General features: G+C 31.7%; 1 protein-coding gene across 2 annotated transcripts in view; it reads left to right on the top strand.

The window, feature by feature from the left end:
* LOC129944642 (protein phosphatase PTC7 homolog) overlaps window positions 1-18,561 on the top strand; it is a 30,728-nt gene extending 12,167 nt beyond the window's left edge. The window contains exons 2-6 of one of the 2 annotated variants that reach the window (XR_008781470.1): window positions 7,822-8,001; window positions 16,035-16,351; window positions 16,420-16,558; window positions 16,640-16,812; window positions 18,128-18,561. Coding sequence is in view for 1 of the 2 variants with exons in the window: in XM_056054208.1 (XP_055910183.1) it covers window positions 7,822-8,001; window positions 16,035-16,351; window positions 16,420-16,558; window positions 16,640-16,689 (686 nt within the window). In the remaining variant the exon portion in view is untranslated. Of the gene's footprint in view, window positions 1-7,821; window positions 8,002-16,034; window positions 16,352-16,419; window positions 16,559-16,639 lie in introns of both variants that reach the window. The other variant, XM_056054208.1, reaches the window with a different exon arrangement.
* Window positions 18,562-20,553: the final 1,992 nt, after the last annotated feature.

The raw sequence follows: 20,553 nt of genomic DNA, 5'->3' as shown, positions 1-20,553 counted from the left end.
ACAAAAATGTTAATACCAGCTGGCTTTATGAAAAAATAAATTAATGTTATGATTTTCAACTAAATACACTTTTTGGTAGGGCTTTGAACCTGGCAATCAAATCATACTTTTCCAGGGTTTTAATGAACTTCAAATTCGAATCTTAAATCAAAATAATGTCAGGTTTTTGAGATATAACTTTTTAACGTTCGAAAAAAACACATACGATAATTCCCACGACTAATCGGACACATACAATATAAATGTTCGCAATGCAATTTCTCCAATAAAATGTATGTAGAGTGTAGAACTTTTTATCCATTTGATATAACATTTATATTCGTTTTTATTTTAAATAAGTCAAAATTAAAATTTTAAACAACTCTAAGATTTAACACCTCACACATAATTAGACACTTATTACTTAGTTGTGTATCCTTTCATTTTGTATCGTTCTTAAGGCATCGATGTAGTGAGGAGAAAAGTTTTAGCATACTTTAGGAATTATTTTTGGCATTCTTCTTGAGGCCCGTCTTAAGATCTTCACAGCTTGACGTCCCTGTTCATCCCATATAGCCTTGATTGCATTCATGTCAATTGACTGTGCGTGTGTTTTAAGTACTTTAGGGCAGTTACAAAAACAACGACATTGATTTATAAGATGTGTGATTTGGATATATGTCCAAATGTTGTTTCAAAATATTGATATTAGCCTTTTGATACATTTTACCTTTCACAAAATTTTATTTACCAATACCAGAATCATGACTGACAGTAGTAGTAGTCACAGTAGTTCGTGTATGCTTATGAGATAATTCTTGATTTGCTTCCCGCCATAAGAATATTCTTCCATCTGAACCTTTAAGGTTAAAATTGCTTTCGTCCGTAAATAAAGCTTTATTTATAATCTTGCTGCGTACAAACGGCTAAACGTCCATTTCGGTCAATAATTCGGAGAACTGGGCCTAGATCACGTAAGAAAATTTAATTAATCCACTATCGTCTTGACTTTAGCTCTCTTTACCACATCTATTGGGAATGATAAGTCGGACAATAGTCAAAACGAAATATTCGATCTAATTATCTTACGTGATCTGGTTCCTGGTCTCTTTCAAAACAACTTTTGGAGATTCCGACGAAAAAAAGGTTTTAAAATTGATTTGCTTTTCCACCTACTTTAATTTTGATGAAAAACGAGTTTAAAAAGAACCGAGAAAATTCGGGAAGAAATAAAAAACATGCAAATGCTGTGATATTGGGAAACAGAATTAGGTGTAAACAATTTAATTATTCTATGAACAGTGTTTGAGTTAAAAAGTATTCGTTCTTTTAGAACATCAAATTTTGTTTTTTCGCCGACATTATGAATCATTTTTTCGTGTTATGTTATGGACTTTGGAAACGGCTACGTTGCACGATGTTTTCTTTTTCTAGCACTGATTTACCGTCCTGGATGTTCAGAACAAACACACTACAGAAGTTTGTTTTTCTTTTGGCGCTTTCCGCGTCATCTAACAAAGCTATTAAATAAATTTTTTGTAATATATTAAAAACATATTGTTGAAAATGGGTATTTTTTAATTGAGTTCGGATTCAGAAACGCAGAACGTATTTTTCAAAACCATGAGAGCATTAAACACAAATATTCTCGATACTTTATAAAAAGTCTAATGAGAATTTCCAAAAAATACTGAGATACTAAAATGATTTAAATTGTATTCCACTAAACAATAATTTGTACTTTGCAAAACATTATCTAACTGTCGTGTTTTATAAACACTATTTTTAGTGGTTAATATTTTTAACAAATTTCAAGATATGATTTGACTTAAAACTTTAAAAAAAGTAAAATTTATTTTGGTCGAAAAGTCTAATCTAAAAACATTTTTGCCGAATTTTATTGTTTCTAGAATTTTTCTTTTTAATAACAAAAACAAAATTGAATTATTAACAACTTTTTACCAAATAAAATGTTGCCGTACACAAGTGTTAAAAGACGTTATTACCAAAGATTAAGCCTTGTTCCTATTATTTTGGCCATAGCTGTAGTTTATTTAAATATATACCACATTTGAAATTGTTTATTATATCTGTGCAACAATGCACATAAATATTAATGTGAGATGGAAAGTATCACGATCTGAATTTAAACTCAAAATAAATATTTTAAATTATTATTTAATGTTGTTAGTTCCACTGGATTTAAACATAACTCAAAAGCCTATCTCAAACCTTTTTAAAGCTCAGTGTAAAAAATGTTTAATTTTGTTTGACTTTAAACAACAACGAATTCAACTCTACTTCCAAATTCAAAATTGCTGAGAATTCGTTAAGAATTAACTGCGTAGATTAATGATGTGATGATGATTGTTTTTTTTTTCTAATTTATTTGTTTTCTGCTACTTTTTCTTGGCCTTGAGACAATCTACAAAAAAATATTTAAAAAAAATATTAAATCAAAATCAAATTGTATTCTTGTTCATATAGCCTTAAGGTAAATTAATTTTTGTATGTATATACGAGTATGGTGTGGTGATCGGTCATATCAAATTGTCTAGAATCTTTTTTTTTTCATTTAGACAAATTACTTATTGTTTGATTTTTGTTGATAAAATAGAATTCAAAACTTCTGTCGCCGTCGATAGCTCGTGGAGAGATCGAATGACTTGCCACTATAATCAATTTTTGTATCGATAAAAAAGAGGGTGTGTCTTTCTAATGTAGTCAATGAACTTCACAAAGTCTATGCAAAGTAAGGCTTTAAATAATAAAAATCATCTGGCATGTAATTTTACAGGCTGCACTTGTTTAGGTAATCGAATGTAAAAATAAAATAAAAAACTCAAGCGTTAAAAATAAAACAAGTTTTCGCCGCCGCCGCCGAAACATGAAATGATAAGTGTTTTGTTTAGAATTATTTTAATACTTGTGGCGCAGTACAGTATATGGGAATGACGTTAAGGTTATCACTTGAATTACCCGTCCGCCGCACTGCCCCTCCGGTAGAATATTTATAATTTTTTGTCTGTCCTAAGCTTTTGAGCTTCATGAGCAAATCACATAGCATATAATAGACACATGCAACTTACATCCAATTGTCTCATTACGAAAGCAATCGTGGAAGCAGTGAGCTAATAATAAGCTGAGTATAAGTTGTTAGCTGTAGGAATTGTTAGTTTTTAGTATAATATGCAATTACATACTCCCCCACACAAGGTGAAAGTGATCTAATAAGTTACCTGGACAATATATCGACTTGGATAGGGTAACCCCCTTATCGTATTGGAATTATGACATAAGTGTATTGAACTATTGTGGGGTATTTTAGCGGTCTGCGTTCCATATTACCATCCCGACTTGTGCATTTGCTTTTGCAGTACTATTTTCAGCCACCACTGATACAAAATAAATATGACTTAAAAGAAGATATCGTAAAGTTGCATTACTTGTTAAAAAAGATATATTTTTAGGAAATTGAATATCATTAAAATTTCTTTGCTCAGCGATCTTCTTTAACAAACGATCTATTTGAATCGGTGGATTTTTGATTCCAAATCATACATTCGAGCCATAAAAGAGGGTTCTTCATTTTTGAATTTTGGATGTGAAGCTAAATTAAATACACATCCATACATCTTTGTTGAACATTGTATTTTATTATACATAAAGTTCGGACTTCATCATTGAGTTACATTTACAAATGGTCAGCAGTCTTCAATTGTTGGCTTATTTGAATTTTACAAGGATGATGTGATCTACAAAACGTTTAATTGCTGCGAGCAAGGGAAAATAGCCCTTTCGACATCAGTAACGCTACACCCCTCTTAAACTTTGTGCATAATTACGTTGACAACGTTGGAATTATAACTTTATAACATCATGGATACAGGCCTTTTACCGCAATAATCCAAAGAAGCGCTTATTTTTCCAATCCACAAACAAGATAATACAATGGACCCTGCAAACTATAGAGGAATTTCTTTCTTAAATACATCCTACACAATATTTCAATCAATTTTGCATAGTAGACTTAAAATGTGGATAGACGAACACAAGCTATTGAAGGAATTTCAAGCTGGCATCAGACAAGGATATTCCACCATTGATAACATCTTTGTACTACGAAGTATCGCTGACTTCTATTTGAAAAGAAACAAAAAGCTGTAGTTTTCTTCGTCGATTTTAAGGCAGCTTTCGATACGATCAACCGCAATGCATTGATTTACAAAATGTTTGGATTAGGAATGTCATACAAGTTCGGACGGGTACTTCAGAATCTTTATCTGGAAACAAAGGCTGCAGTATGGGATGGAGAAAATATTTTGACATGGTTTGAAACGAAGGCAGGAGTAAGGCAAGGTTGTATGCTGAGTCCAAGCTTATTTGCACTCTTTATTGATGATATAACGGATTGTCTTCCAGGAGGAGTAGAATATGCTGGTATTCTCATCAAGGCTCTCTTTTTTGCGGATGACTTAGTGTTGTTTGCGTACTCACCAGAATCGCTACTAGTCATGATTAATAAACTATGTATCTACTGTAAAACCTGGAGATTAGTGGTTAGTCTTGAGAAGTCGAAGATAATGGTTTTTCGAAAAGGTGGAGAAAGAGTAAGCAGTCATGAAGGGTATACTTACCATTATAAAAGAATAGAGGTGGTTAAGGAATATAAATATCTGGGCATCAATATAAACAATAAGAACAGCATTAAAAAACATAAATAGCAAAAAGCGAAAACTATAAATATTGCATGTAAAAACGTCTTCAGTAATAAGCATATAGCTCACAGCAGTAAAAACAAAGTATTTCAATCGTTAGCGGAGTCAACGTTAATGTACTCGTATGCAACTCAAGTGTGGGGTAGCAAAAAATATGAAACTGTTGAGAAATTGCTCCGATTTTATACAAAAAGGCTATTTCGATTACCATCGAATGCACCGAACTACATGTTAATACTGGAAACAGAAATCTCTCCATTGTTTATTAAAACACTGAAATTGAAAGGTCCTTCTGATGTCAGATGAGCGTCTCCCGAAAAAACAGCACTGCAGGTGATACAGAGAAAATCAGGTTGATTCAGAAAGTGGCTAGAGTTAGCTGAAGTAGAAGGTATAAATCTAGCACCGGAAGACTATCTTAGGTGAAAACCCCTTCTGTAACAATTAATTGCTGCAGTAGACGATCGATATAGACTAAGGTACACATCCGAAGCAAAAGAATCCATCTACCGAATGTCTTACAGCAAGCTGGACTACAATCTTAATCAAAAGAATTACTTCCAAGATGACCTAACAACGGATCAAATATCTATGATATTTAGACTTAGAGGAGAACTGCTCAATCTAAATTTCATTCCCCATAGAGATTTACCTTTGATGTGCGAATTATGCAATATGGGAGAGAGACTAAACATTTTTTATATCATGGGTAGATGACTTTTTAACTTTTAAAACAAGAAGCAATGTCTTTGAAAGCGATGTTTTATCGGAAGAGCTGATCGGTCATCATCTTAATGAAGTAGATACTCCCTTGTTATATAAATATTGTAAAATCGTATTAGAATATAGAAACAGAATTATTAACACAAATATTTAAAGATTGTTAAAAGACATATACATAAGTTTATAGAATAAAAAGTTGTAAATCAAGCAGACGGCAAACATCCATGCTATATACATATGTATATGTGTAATAGTTATGCATGAATATTTAACATTAAAAAAATAAATCTAATCTAAATCTATTACATTTTTAGTAAGATCTAATTAATTTCGACGCATTTTTCGGTTGTTTAGCGATCAATAATAGCAAATGGAAAACATTCAAATACTATTTTGACACTTCAAATGACAGTTTAGTTTGACAGAGAGATGTCAAATGCAAGTTAAAATCCCTATATTAATGACCTCATATGACTTTAAATTTGTCTTCGTCTTGTTGTTCAAACGTAACTTACAAAACAAAGAAAACTATAATGTACTTTAGAAAAAATATAATTTTTGAAATTCTATGGGACCGTTTACAATAATTAAAAAAATAGATTTACGAAAATTCTTATTTCCTCTCTCAAATTATTTATTTCTAATTTACTTAAAACCGAAACTGGGACTTTAGTTTTTTTAAAGTAATTTATTAAACATGTCACAAAGGCTTCAAGACTTAAACTAAAGTAAATCTTCTGCCTCCTTAAAGCTGATTTGATTGTGACTTCTTTTCTTATTTTATATAAAGTTTTTTGGTAAGAGGAAAATATTCTAAAAACAGAAAAATTTGTTGATATCTAAGAACTTACTTTCGACCAATTGATGTGGCACTTTTAATAGTACTGTTTTTCCATTTTCTCGACATGCTGCTCATACGAATGAGAATTACAATATTTTCTGAATCACTGACTACTCGAAATACCTTGGTGCTTATATTCATTTCACCGATCAGTATAATCTTCTCTACTAAGAATTTTTACCTAAAATTCAAGCTAACCTTATTAACGATCCCAAATACATCTTTTAACTCGTTAATCACAGTAGAAAACTTAGGAGGGTATACATCCTCTTTGTTCTTCAATCAAAGAGCTTTAGAAAACAGTCATAAAGTTCATAATATCCCCACTGACTTCCGCGAAGCGTTTGATAAAATTTCTCATAGTTATAATAATAACAGCCTCTATGAAGATTCCTTCGTTTTGCACTTAACATCTTCTCTGGGAAAATCCTTTGATTTTACCCCCATATCGTGACCGCTCCTTACAGTAACGTAGAGAATTTACTGACATTTTTTTTCATACAAATCTTCTTTCTGGGTCAGTTGACTGCTCCCTTTTCGCTTTCTTTCAACACTTATACACTTTACATTCACCTATTATATTTACCAAAACACCCACAACCTATGGTCTTAACCAGCCTCTGACTCGCATGCTTCGGTCGATTCAAATCCAAATTCATTTAGTTTTAACATCAAAACAACTAAAACCTCAAACTCCTTTTGACCCATCCATTTCCAAAGTTGTTTTAATTGTAGATTTAAGTTATACTTGCAGCTTGAACTAAGCGGAATAAATTAAAACCCCATAAAATTTAAACAAAAAATTAAAAATTAGCATTAACACATTGCCTAAACAGGGCAAAAATGACTTGTTTTACCTTATCATCCTACACATTTTAAATTTCGTCTTCAAAGTAAACATACAAAATGTCTTGAAAACCTTTAAACCTCATTTAAAATTTGAATAGTTTTATAATAATTAAAGAGAAAATCCAAAAAAAAAAAAAACTAAAATTAATTGATACTTCCAAACCCCATTATTCAAAAATAATCCTCGCCTTTCTTCAACTCTGAAATAAATTACCCAAACAAAACAAGATGTAAATCAGCATAAAACTCGATAAAATTATTTCATCAATCCATGTAAAAAACCGGTGTAATCTGGAATAATGTGAATGACCTTAATTAATTGAAATTGGAATCCACCAGTTTATTACTTTACTGGCTGACTGCTAGACCATCATAATAGTTACAAAAAACAATAACAACTAAGATTTTATCTTCTAGGTGAATAATAATTATTCTGTTGACAGTAATATTTCACAAAGTAAAAAAAGTACCTATTTTTAATATTTCTTTATTTATTTATTACCTCAACTAAAGTGTGCTCTCATCACAGCTATTAAAGTATTTTTAGTAAATTTTATTTTCTATCAATAACATCGTGATAAATGTGGACAAAGTAAAGTAGTTCCATTGCATAATATACGGATATTTTCATGCTCTATTTTTGATAACATTATGTCTAATTTTCTTTCCCCTTTCCAAATGACTAATGAATATTTGTTTCCTATTTTACAGGCGTAGCTGATGGCGTTGGTGGATGGAGAAGTTATGGTATTGATCCAGGTGAATTTTCCTCCTTCCTTATGAAAACCTGCGAGCGTCTAGTCCATTGTGTTAATTTTAATCCACAACGACCAGTAAACCTATTAGCTTATAGTTACTGTGAGCTGTTGGAACAGAAAAAACCTATCTTAGGTAAGTAGTATAACATTCCTTGGGATTTATGTCTTATCTACTCACTAATCACATTTTTAGTTTAGTTTATTTAGTCGTTGGTGGTCGTTGAAGCGGCTTGGGGAACCGACACGATGGCGGCGCGCGGCGTCGGTCGTCGTTACGTTATGAATTATTATTGTTCCTCTCTTATATCTTTTTTATTATTTTGAATATGAAACTTTTGAAGTGAGATAAGAGGTTTCACATAACATCACGTTTTATTAAATATCAGTCCACTTAAAAAAAATTATTTAAACAAATATAAAAGAAAAAATTAATTGCGCAGGCTATAAACATATAAGTAGATGCCTACAATAAGATTCCTTTAAGAACTTACTTGGTCTTTTTTTGTATCTTTCATCTTGTCTTATATTTGACCATTTCACAAAGTTTGCTTGACGTCTGGTCTGGTGGATTTTTGTTTCCATTATTTACACAACAAGAGACACCCCGAATGGGAAAAGTACGATCAGTCTCTTTTATCAATGTTTTGCGTATGTTTACATTTTCTAAACATTCATTTAATACACAACACACTGTTCCATACATGTTTTATTTAGTAAATATACGAAAGTTAGAGAAGAGAGGTGGATCTCGACACGGACAGTGGACTATTGGCGTCAGAATTGTTTGACCTTTTCCGTTGATGATCTTTAATAAAATTGTTGATAGTATGAGGGTAAATGGGAATCTATTTGTTTTTGAAAAACAAAACAAGTAAATAGAGCCTAATAATTTCATAACACTGAGTTGAGTTTAATAAAGACAAAAAAAAACAATAAAGATAAGGAACTTAGTTAGTTTGATTTTGTTGTTCAATATTTGTATAAACAATGCGAAAAACTCACTATGAAGGATTAGATTAGATGCAATTCCAATATATTATGCAGGGTAATGAAATTTCAAAACCTAAAAATAGTTTATAAATGCTATCTCTTTAATCTCATCAGAAAAATAGGGAAAATGCTTTTAATTGTTCTTAATAAAACTGCACGCTTAAGTTAAGTTTTACTTTTTGAGTAAGGTTTCAATTTTGAACCTACACCACTCCACAAGAAGATGAAATATAGGGGTTTCCAATAAAACGTTTAGTTTTAAAAAGCCCACTAATAAGATATTTTTTCTTTTGACCTAGTGCTCAATTTTCAATTTCAACAGTAGAAATTGTGAATTTACTGGGGATATCATAATTCCCAAGTGTTCGTATTGGACATTGACAATTTCTTGAAATAGTGGCTTCCAATGCTTCAAGAATTGCTAGGTTATTGATATAAACCAATTAGTTAGGGTCCCTTATCAGGACCACTTCATTTGCATTTGATTGTCGTCTTCGTTTAACTGATTAATTTTTGAAAAGAAAATATCAGTCAGCATGACAGCTCCTTCCTCATTTCAAAATAATTAAGGTCCTATGATGGCCGAAGCGTATAAATAGCACTAAACAGTCAATTTAAATTACCCGTGTAACTAGTAATTTAAATTACAAGTTAATATACATAAAAAAGGAGAGAGCCTAGCTGCGAAGACTATTGGCTCTGCTTGTTATTAAAATGTTAAACATTTAAGTTAAGGATTGTAATAAATTTATTTACATTTTCGATTATTGAGCTGGTGGGGTTTTTCAATACGTCATACATCGATATATTTTTGAAGATTGATGAAAGAGCAGGTTTCGATGATTGACAGTTTTCGAGGAGGTGAGTTGTATTGCAGGTGGAACATATCGGTGCATTGTTTTTGTTTAAAAGGTGTTGTGAGTTGCTGAGGTATGACCAAGTCTTAAGCAGATGTAGTTAGAGATTTTTTTGTTTTGATACGTTTGTAGGGTATTGAGGGTAGGTTTTATTTTAACAAAACTTTCTTCTATTTGTGTTTTTATTATTATTCTGACAAGTCTTCTTTCAGTTTTGAATACAAAAATCTGGCTATTGTCGATGGGTTTTCTTTTTAATTTTCTACTATACTATTTATTCGTTCGGGGATATTACACTTAAAGTCTTGTTTTATGCTGATGATTTAGTGATTTTATCAGACAGTCCGCTTACTCTACAGCTCCAGATAAACAAGCTGAAACAGTTTTGTGATCTATGGGATCTTAGAATAAATACCACCAAATCCAAAATAATGGTTTTTAGATCTCGAAATAGATCAACTGGCTATGGGCGGAATTGGACTTTAGATGGTGAGATAATTGAGGTTGTTAATGAATTTAAGTATCTTGGGTATACAATGACATATAATCTTAAAATTCAAACCTTTATAAAAGAAAAAACTACCGCTGCAAAAATTGCAATAAATACAATGTGGTCCCAGTTCTTCGCAAATAAACTCGTAGATCCAATCTCAAAATTCAAAGTCTTCAATGCCACCGTGAATACTTGTTTTTGCTATGGTAATGAAGTATATGGTTTCGAACAGTTGGAGGAAATGGAAAATATACAGAGGTATTTTTTCAAGCGAATTTTTAGGTTACCTATTAACACTCCTAATTATGCTATCCACCTAGAGACAGGCTTACCTCAAATTTTCTTGAAAAACTTAAAGGCTAACGCCGATTTTATGATCAGAGTTATGAAGCGATCTGACCAAAACTTGCAAAAAAGACTCCTTAAAATTTGTTTTAGTTGTGGATATAGTCCGGTCAAAAATTGTTATGATCTTGCTGTAGCACATAACCTTTCAATATCATTGCCAGTGGACAATGTGGAAGCAATAAAAAATGCATTATATGAATGTATCTCTGTTATAGATGACTCGATGTATAGGCTTTGTGTTGCGAGAGGGATTGCATCAACATCGAGGAATATATACAGACAACTTAATCTGAAACTTGGTGAAAGAAACTATTTTAGAGAAGAGTTTACAGTTTCTGAAATGAGCTTGATCTTCAAGATAAGAACGGAAATGCTCGATTTGAATTACAGACCACATAGAACAGACTTAAACCCTGTGTGCTCTCTTTGCAACCTTGGTCAAAACGAAGATGTTTTGCATTTTTTAGCACTTTGTCCAATATTACAGGAAATCCGAAGGCTCTACTTTTATTCTAGTTTTCTTTCTCAAGAGGAATGTGTCAGTGTACTAAACGGAGATCGTGGCTGGAAGCCTCTTATACGCTATGTCTCACATGCACGAAAATATCGAAACGAGTGTTTGAGTTTGTTTTGAGTTGTAAGACGATGTTAATGTAATTGTATCTTCTCCTTTCTTTTTTTTTTGTTTTTAACCAAATTAAAAGTCCTTAAAATTAAAAAAAAAAAACTTGAGAAATATACAGTTCTTTTCCTATCTTTTTGCTTTTTTTTTCTCACTTACAAACCATTATCTGTTTTTAGCTAAACTAAAAGCCCATTACCAATATTTTTCTTTTTTCCTTAATTTTTTTGTTTTGACTAAACTAAAAGTCACATTTTTTATTAAACTTATAAATACCTGTTATTGCTTGCTTTATACTATATATATATATCAAAATATACTTTAATGGTGAACATTATTTCATATGGTTCAATGTTTTCTTTTTTTTTTTGTTTTGACTAAACTAAAAGTCACATTATAAAAATAATAATTTAAAAAAAAAAATTGTTTTCTTTAATATTTATATTTATATTTACACTTTCTTTTTTTTAACTATGAAACTTATTTTGTGAAATATTCTCTCTTTTTACTCAAATTGTACTTTTTTTTTTTTTGGTTGTTTATTTAATTAGTTTTTTTTCCCGGCAGACGGCTTATATAGCCATGCTTTGTATATCTTTTATCATGAAATATTGTACTTATAAAAAAAATTGAAAAAATAAAGAACTTATCTATCTACCTATCTATACTATTTATAGAATGCCAAAAACACGGGTATTGTGATTCGTTGATGGCTTGCCCTCTATTTACTTCAATTTTGCTCATTGACGGAACCATTTAACTAGAAATTAACTTTGTCAATACAAATAAGTGTTCAAAGAAAGGGCTCTTTCTCCTCTGTCATTCTGTCTTGTATATGTAGTTATCACCTTATATAGTCTAGCCGCTCAAGGTGCAGTGTCTCTATTCTGTACATGACAGCGCTGAGTAGTATGTAATGTAAAAAGTTCTCTTAGAACTTCGTGCACAGATTTATTTTGTTCGAAGTAAATTTTCACAAGCGTAGAAGCATTGCTCTAGCTAAAAACGTTTCACGTAGAGCTGAACTGTCAAATGCTTTAAAATTTGTGATCAACTTGAAAGTCAGCGGTAAGCTTTTATCTCCATTAACTATTTTATTAAGTGCTCATTGAGCGCGTTTCGAGCTAGTTCTGATTGAAAAAAGAAGTACAGTTTGATCTATCTGATATGTCTAAGCTTAAAAAGCAACAACGACATTTTTTGACAGCTCAATCCTTTGCTCTGAGCTTAAACAAAATAAACCTCTTGCTGAACAAAAATATCAATACAGACATCCTTAAATGCCAAACTATCAAAACTCAGCATGCAGTTACAAAAAAAACACACTATAGAAGTAACAACAGTAAAGTAAATCGAATAAAAATGAAGCAGAAACCAAATGTCCAAAGTTGAGAATGGTTATGGTCAAACTTTTATAATTGTGAAACATAACCAAAAACATTTTTGTATCATCCATCAGCTTAAGTAGAATAACCTAAGATTAAAAACGGATCTCGAGATTGTCCATAGGATAACATTACCTTTCACAGTAAGTGGTTTTTCTCAAGAAAAAAGATCTAAAAACAACTGCAATGCATATTTCATAAAATCCCATTTACCTTGTTTACAAATCTTAAAAAATAATCTGAACAATAATAAAACAGACACATGAAACTCCTTAAAATCATAAGCACTTCAAAGAGATTTTATTTTCCACTCGGGTTTTCCAGCAGACCAACTAAATGTTGATGAATTTTTAACACATGTTTCTTCTTCTTCCCCTAAATCCTCTCTTAAAGTAAAGTGCATCTATCAAAAACGATACTTCTAAAGGGTATAAGTGGTGGTTAAAATTTCATTGAATCCGTGGGAGGTAAACGAAATCACATTCATTCTTATATAAATGTCAACTATTAGCTCTTTTAGTGCACTTTTTTTTGATGCATCAAATCAAAAAAAAAGGAAATTTGATCACATGCCCCCAGACGTTAACACACACAAGTATCATAGTTCTGTGGTTAAGGTGTAGGTTCTGGTTCAGGGCATTTTGCTTCTTACAAAGAATAAAAAATGTTAGTTTAATATGATTTGAAATTGATATACTCTGTCGCACTTTTGGTTCAGAACGAATTCAGTAGTAAATCTTTTGAGATTATATAATAGAACTCTCTTAAAAATGTCTAAACCGATTCGTGTGCTTAACATTTAACTTTCATGCATCTCTATATATTTGTATATTGTTGTTGTTGTTGAAATCCAAAGTGCACTCAACAATCTCATGCACATCTCAATAACGTTTTTCAATCAAATTAAATTATAATTAATCAATTTGTGTATGCATTCGTTTTCTCTAACCAAAGCATCGTAGGTGGATGTTTGTTAACTTTATGATACAAAGTCCATATCATTGTTTAGTGTTTTTTTTTTTACATGGGGGTAATAATGGTTAGCTTATCACGACCTTAAATCTCATTTTAGTCTGATAAAACTAGTTTTTATTTATGAAGTACTTTTTTGCATGCTTTCGATAAAGTCAAATCCAGTTATGTGCTGTTTTATGTTGTTTAAATTTGAAAATTGTTGCAATAATTTACAAAAAAAAATTAAGTTTTCCCCAAATATGTCAGTTCAAAGGAGCTGAAAGTTCCTTCCAAAAAAAGTGTATTGAAGCCTCTATGAACAATTTAGTTAGAGAAAGCGCTTCTGAAAGAACCCTTTGCCAATATGAGAGAGCCAACTGGGATGGAGTCAATAGTTTTTCAGCATCTTTAAGAGATCATTATGCTTCCTCGATAGTGACGTTAGCTCCAGTGCTGATAGGATTAGAAGTTTATTCTTTTGGGAATAAGAACTTTTATAAAGAAAACGCATGGTTTAGTTTTGAGCTGCAAAGGTGTGAGGTTATTATAGCTAAAGAGCTAAATTTCAGTAATTCTCTGCAACTAAAGAAAACCGGAAAAAGTTCAAGGAAGCCTGAAGGCTTGTAACTCACACACTCGGGGATACAAATTTATGCTTGATCAAAAATTACGACGACAGAAAATATTATTCGCCTTGATTATTGCTTTCTCGGCCCCTTCTTTTCATTGGCACTCCTTTATTCATTTCCATTGAAAAAACTAAATTGTTTGGAAAGCAGTTTGACGCAAATACAACGTTGCCTTATAGTGTAATAGTTTCTCCAGTTCTTTATTGTTCTAATGATTATATGGAACCAATTTGTTTGTACTTTTTGTACTAGATTTCAACGTACATAAATCCGCTGGCCCGGATTCATCTCCTGCGTAATCTTTTTAATAAATCTTCTTGGCTCGTTTCCAGTAGATGGAAATTTCTCCAGCCCATTCCCAAAAAAGCGAACAACCACCCCCCCCCCCTCTTAACTGTCTACAGTTAAAGGACTTACGTCCCTTCTTTCCAATGTTATGGAAATTAATTATCTTCATGAACAAAAGCTTCTGATATTGATCGGCAGTACAGGTTACTGCTGATCTCATGGTCGTTCTCACTGAGCAGTGAACACATCTTTACATCATTTTGGAGAAAGTATGATTATTTTATTAATATTTAAAAAGCATTTGATAGATTTTGTCATCAGAATATTTTATCGAAAATCGTTTGATCAATAATTTTCTTTCGAACCGTTTAAAACAAGTATTTATGGACTTATTTAAGTCTGAAAACCACAAAATAAATGCTGGTGTGTCTCATGGCTCTTTCCTGTCTCCGACACTCTTTCTCATTTCAATATCATCCACTAAACTTTATTACAGATTCACATCCCTCCTCTTCGGATGTTGAGCTGCAACGATTAAATTTAGTCTGATGCTCCAGAAACTTACTTTAGCCTCTTGGAAATTGTTTAAAGAAGAGATTTCAAAATAATTTGTGACAATCATTATTTTCGTTAATTTTCTTGGCTTAACCTATTTTTACCATTATTTGAACGGGCTTTCAATCGTAATATTCGTGCGTCTAGGAATGCCCATCATTTTACCCTTGAGCCTTACTTCGGCACTGCTGTGAAGTACAGAGATTCGTTCTTTAGCCTTAATATGCGAATGTGGATTGCCCTGCCATATAATTGCCTGCAATTGCCATATTTTAGAGTTCAAAACTAATGTAGACTGACACCTCCTTTTTAATCCTTTACTTTGTTCGTCATGCTTGTAGGGAGTCTTTGGAATGTCAAAGGTATACAAAACATTTCCATGTGAGCTAAAAATAGAATAATGTCGATCATTAGGTCAAAACACTTTGCATGGCCTTTGTGAGAACTGCTGCTCTATAATTAAGAATTCTAATCTTAACATCCTTAAACATGTATAAAAAGTCCTTTGTTTGCTTTGTTTACATCAAAGTATTAAGTAGTATGACAAATCGCGGTACAAGCTTCATTTATTTTGATCTCCTTTTCCATTGCCTTCTTATCCTGAATCTGTTTAGTTTGTATTAGTGCTAGTTAGAAGTACCTATTGTTTTCAATCAGAACAGGTATGAAAATTAACCCAAAATCGGATTTGATGCTGAAATCCTTTCTAAGCCCTTTTGATTCTCATCGTTGAAAATATCACAAATTTTGTACCTGCGTTTGACTTTCTTATATAAAAGTATTGTTCGCTAAAAATCATCTTTTTCTAGCCTGACTCATTTGCATGTCCCAAATTTAATTCTATTTTTATAATTCAAAACACTTTTAACTTTATATTTCAAATGGACTTTTATTTTGTCTATATAAAAATATACAAAAATAAAATAGCTGGAGATGAACTCAACTGTTTTGGCATAAATCCAACATTTTTTTAAATTTGTTTGTTTTTTTAATTTTCAAATGTTTTTTAACATTGTTTTGTTTTTTTTTTTATTGTTAATTTTAGGAAGCAGTACAGCTTGTGTTTTGGTACTAAATCGGGAGAATAGCACAGTTTACACAGCTAATATTGGTGATAGTGGCTTTATTGTTGTTCGTGAAGGTGAAATTATTCATAAATCTGAAGAGCAACAACATTATTTCAACACACCGTTCCAACTATCGTTACCACCACCCGGACATGGACACAATGTCCTAAGCGATAGTCCTGAATCAGCAGACACCCTCAGCTTCCCAGTGAAGGATGGTGATGTGATTCTTGTGGCGACTGATGGAGTTTTTGATAACGTGCCCGAGAAGCTTATACTTGATGTCCTTAAAGATGTAAGTTAACCTTTAAAAAAAATCCTAGTCTCTTAATCAAGATGTTAACTATTTTCTTTCTTTTTAAGGTCGAGGGGGTTACCGATCCCGTGAAACTTCAAATGACTGCAAATTCACTTGCGTTAATGGCACGCTCTTTGTCTTTTGATAGTGAATTTATGTCGCCTTTTGCAATTAATGCAAGGCGAAACAATATCAATGCAACCGGTTAGTTAAACCTTACAAAAATCTTTAAACCTTTTCTTAAAAACTACTAACAACTTTTTTCTTCAAATTTGTATTTTAAAGGTGGAAAGCCAGACGATATCACCGTGGTACTAGCAACCGTTTCGATGTGAAAATAATATTTTGTAACACTTACTAGTTTATATTCTTAAAAGGCAAATTGATTAAGATAAAATATTCACCACCTGAAAAACTGGGGCGATGTGGCCGGCGTGGCGTAGCGTCTTAAATTCGTGGTAATCGATTTGCAAAAGTGAAAAAAAAAGATCCATAAGCTTTCTTTTTTCGAGCGTAGTAACTTTGGTTCAACGTTGTTACTTTATTTTTGTGATTTTTTCATAACCAAACGACTGTTGTTCCATTATTACTTACTTTCCCTTAAACCCCTCCCCCCCTTCTCCCACTGTTGTATATTATTTTTCTTTTTTTTTAGCTCATAAGTTAGTAGCAGTAAATATAACTTTAAATATACAAAAAACAAAAAGTAGAAGCGATAAATTAAAAAAAAAAAAAACAAAAATACACAAATTAAAGGACTGAACGCAAGCACAGAACATAAATATACATTTAAAAAAGTAAACAAAAACAAAAGAAAACGAAGCTCGCTATAGAATGGCAAACATAATAATAAAACATATATGCATAGTTATTAATTAGAATTTAGAAAATTAAAGAAAAACCTTAGTTTCATAAGCGAGTTATAAAAGTGATGATAATGATGATGATGATGAGGATGATGACAGAGGAGCGTCTGTCTTCATCGTCGTGTTGTTCCGTAACGCTGATATAATCGAACGAGTGCTATTTTCAAATCATTTTAGTTTGGTTATAATAATTGCTTCCTATACATGCAAAATAGAACTTTAAGTATTTTTTTAAATTTGATTTAAGACTATGTTTGTATTATGTGTGAGTAAATGTTTTATTTTATTTTTTTTTTGTGAGATTTGAATCATTTCTCCATGATGATAGTCGAAGAACTTTTTCAATCTAGAACTTGAACCTTTTGCTTTTTTTTTCATCTTGGAAACTCCCGAACAAAATTAGCTCTAGAATGATGGAATTCTTAACTTAAGCTTGGATGACAGAGAATTTGTATTCTTGCTTAACAACTTGCCAATGCAATAAATTTACTCATTTGTTCCTCTCAATTGAAATCTTCACTTTCAAATCATCTTACGAGTATTTTTCATTCCATTGCATTATGTATTTCATGATATCAGCCTTCTCCCGAATTCCATTGTGATTGGAAACTTTTTACTACGAGTCCCAAAAAATAGCTTTTCTGTGACTCGGAATAGTTTTCGATTATGATGATTGAATTCATGATGAATTTAACATTTCTGAAAGTAACTATTTTGTCAATTAGAGCTACCTTAAAATAAAATTTCGTTTCATTTTTTGACTGTCAATAATTATTATTAGTTCTTCTTTATTCTTTTTTTTATAATTATAATTCAGTCTGCCTAATATTTAGGTTTTTGTTGATAATATTGATACTGATTTGTGTTTTTGTGGCTATTTTTTTTATTTGTTTATAATTACACAAAGATACTTCACCTGCAAGGAAGAAAAATGCGGTTTGAATGAATGTGAGTATGTAGTTCAGTTGTTTAAATAAAAAAATCATTAACAGAGATATTCGAGAAAAAATAGTAATCCATAATAAATTATATCAAATAACTTTCAAAACATTGTTAAATTTAAAAATAGACCTATGAATAATTTTTTTTCGGAAAACCACACAACATAAAATTATGCAGATTGATACCCAACAAATTATTGGAAACAAGATTAAAATTTAAGAAAAACAAAATAAAACTAATTATGTATTAAAGAAAAACAAATTTAAACGATTATTAATTAATTATTATAATGCGATCATGTTAAGCTAGCTAGATCAATGAGATATATACATTAAAATAGAAAATAACAATAAAGATCAAATTGAAAAAACAATAAATAAAAACAAATTAAAAATAATATTACTTTTGTGTTTCATTTTAATTCAACAGTAGGACTTTTTTCAGCAGTTGTAAGAGTTATTTTTGAGTAATATTTTTTTTCTTTCTTTATTTTCTTTGTGGGTTTTAAATTGTATCTTCTAAAGATGAAAGCTCACATTTTGCTTAAAAGTGTAATTTCTCTTATGCACAAATAGCCCAAAGAGCAGAAATGTAAAATTATTCAGTTGTAAATAAAATTTCACTTTGAATAAACGCGAACGAAATTCGCCAGTAAAACTACACGACGATAACACATAAAAATAGTAAATACTGTTTAACCTTTTGTTACTGTTACTGTGGTTTCGATGTGGAACTACAAAATTGTTACATTACTAATATGTTCCTAGAATTTTCATGACGAAAATCAAATCCATTTGTGCAAAATTTAATTGACACCTTTGCAACAAAGGGTTAAAACGTCGAATTGCATCTGGCATTAATATATGCGTTAGAACAGTGGGCCGACGTTTAAAAGAATCTAAGATTTTTTGTAGGCGGGCAGCTGAAAAGCCAAAGCTTCGAAATGTGCGCGTGAAACTTTTAGAGCTGTTTAAAATGCATAGAAACATGCCTTCAAAATATTAGAGCAAGTGAATTCCATTAAATTAAGTCGTTACATTTTTTTGTATGAATCTGTCTCAAGCCAACTCATTTTTAAAAATATTTGTATTTGAAGGTTATATTTAGCGATTAAAGTCGGCTTAAGGGCAGTAACCGTCAAATAAATGTCCGCCGTAAAATAAATATACAGGTTTTAAATTGTTGCATGGCTCCCAAGGTCAAACATCCATTGAGTATTATTGATTTGAAGCGAAATATGAGTAAAAGGGCCTTGAGCAATTTATTTCGTAGATGGGCGTTTATATTGGGTAGTCTAAGGTTACGAAAGAATAAATGTATGTATTTTTATGTAAGATGGACTCTTTGAAACTTAATGTGCTGCCTTGGCCAAGGAATTCATCAGGCGAGACGTCAACCCCATTGAGAAGAATAGAGGCAGTTATAAAAGTCCGAGGCGAATACATACAATTCTAACGAAAGTTATGGTTTAGATCCCTTTTCAAACAAATATTTTGAAACAATAAAATTAAATGTAAAAAATTGATCCTTGCTTTTTCTGAGGGGTCAAAATAAAATATTGTTGGAATTTTCAATCGGTCATAATTGTATGGCCACTTACATACTTTCCTATAGCCCTTCCAAGATACCTTTAAAACAAAACCATTTTTTATTTAAAGAAACTAAAGCTTTTTTTAATAATAAGCGCACACTCAAGGAGATAATACTACCCTTATTATATAGACACAGTGTGAACTCTAGGAAAGGGAGAGAGGGGTTGAAAGGAGGTGTCGGTGCACATTGGTTTTGAATTCCTGAATATTGCAATGGCTGGGAAGGACAGAGTGTGGCAAGGCATTCCACATTCGCTTAGTACGGCTAAAGAACGAATCTATGCACTTGACAGTACGACCGGAGTTGGGCTCGAGGGTATATTGATGAGCATTCTTAGAAGAGCGTGTATTACGGTTGAACTGTTTAAGGGGAGGAACGAATTGGCTATTTCTCTAGAGCATAAACCGTTAAAATAAGGGTAAAAGTGGGTGAGAAAAGAAACATTTCGACTATGTTCAAGCTACGTAAATGATCTTATGATGGTAATATCACCAATCAAACTAAATGCTCGACGTTCAATACCGTCCAAGCGGCTTAAATAAGTTGCAGAAGCACCAGCCCAGGAGTTATTCTCAAAGTTTGGACGTATATAAGTTTTGTAGATAACAGCCAGATCAGAGGAGGAGAAAAACTTCTTGCATCGCCTTAAAAAACCCAAACACCTTGCGGCATATTTGGCAACATCACATATGTATGTGATTGTTCATCAAAAAGTGGTTGGTGATACACATACCGAGAATATCGAGATGTTCAGTCTCCTCGATGCAAGTGCCCTTTATGGATAATGGCAAGGGGATA

This window comes from Eupeodes corollae, chromosome 2 (genome assembly GCF_945859685.1).
Source record: "Eupeodes corollae chromosome 2, idEupCoro1.1, whole genome shotgun sequence".
Taxonomy (NCBI): domain Eukaryota; kingdom Metazoa; phylum Arthropoda; class Insecta; order Diptera; family Syrphidae; genus Eupeodes; species Eupeodes corollae.
Note: the sequence above shows the minus strand (reverse complement) of the source record. Positions and strands in the feature narration are given on the sequence as shown.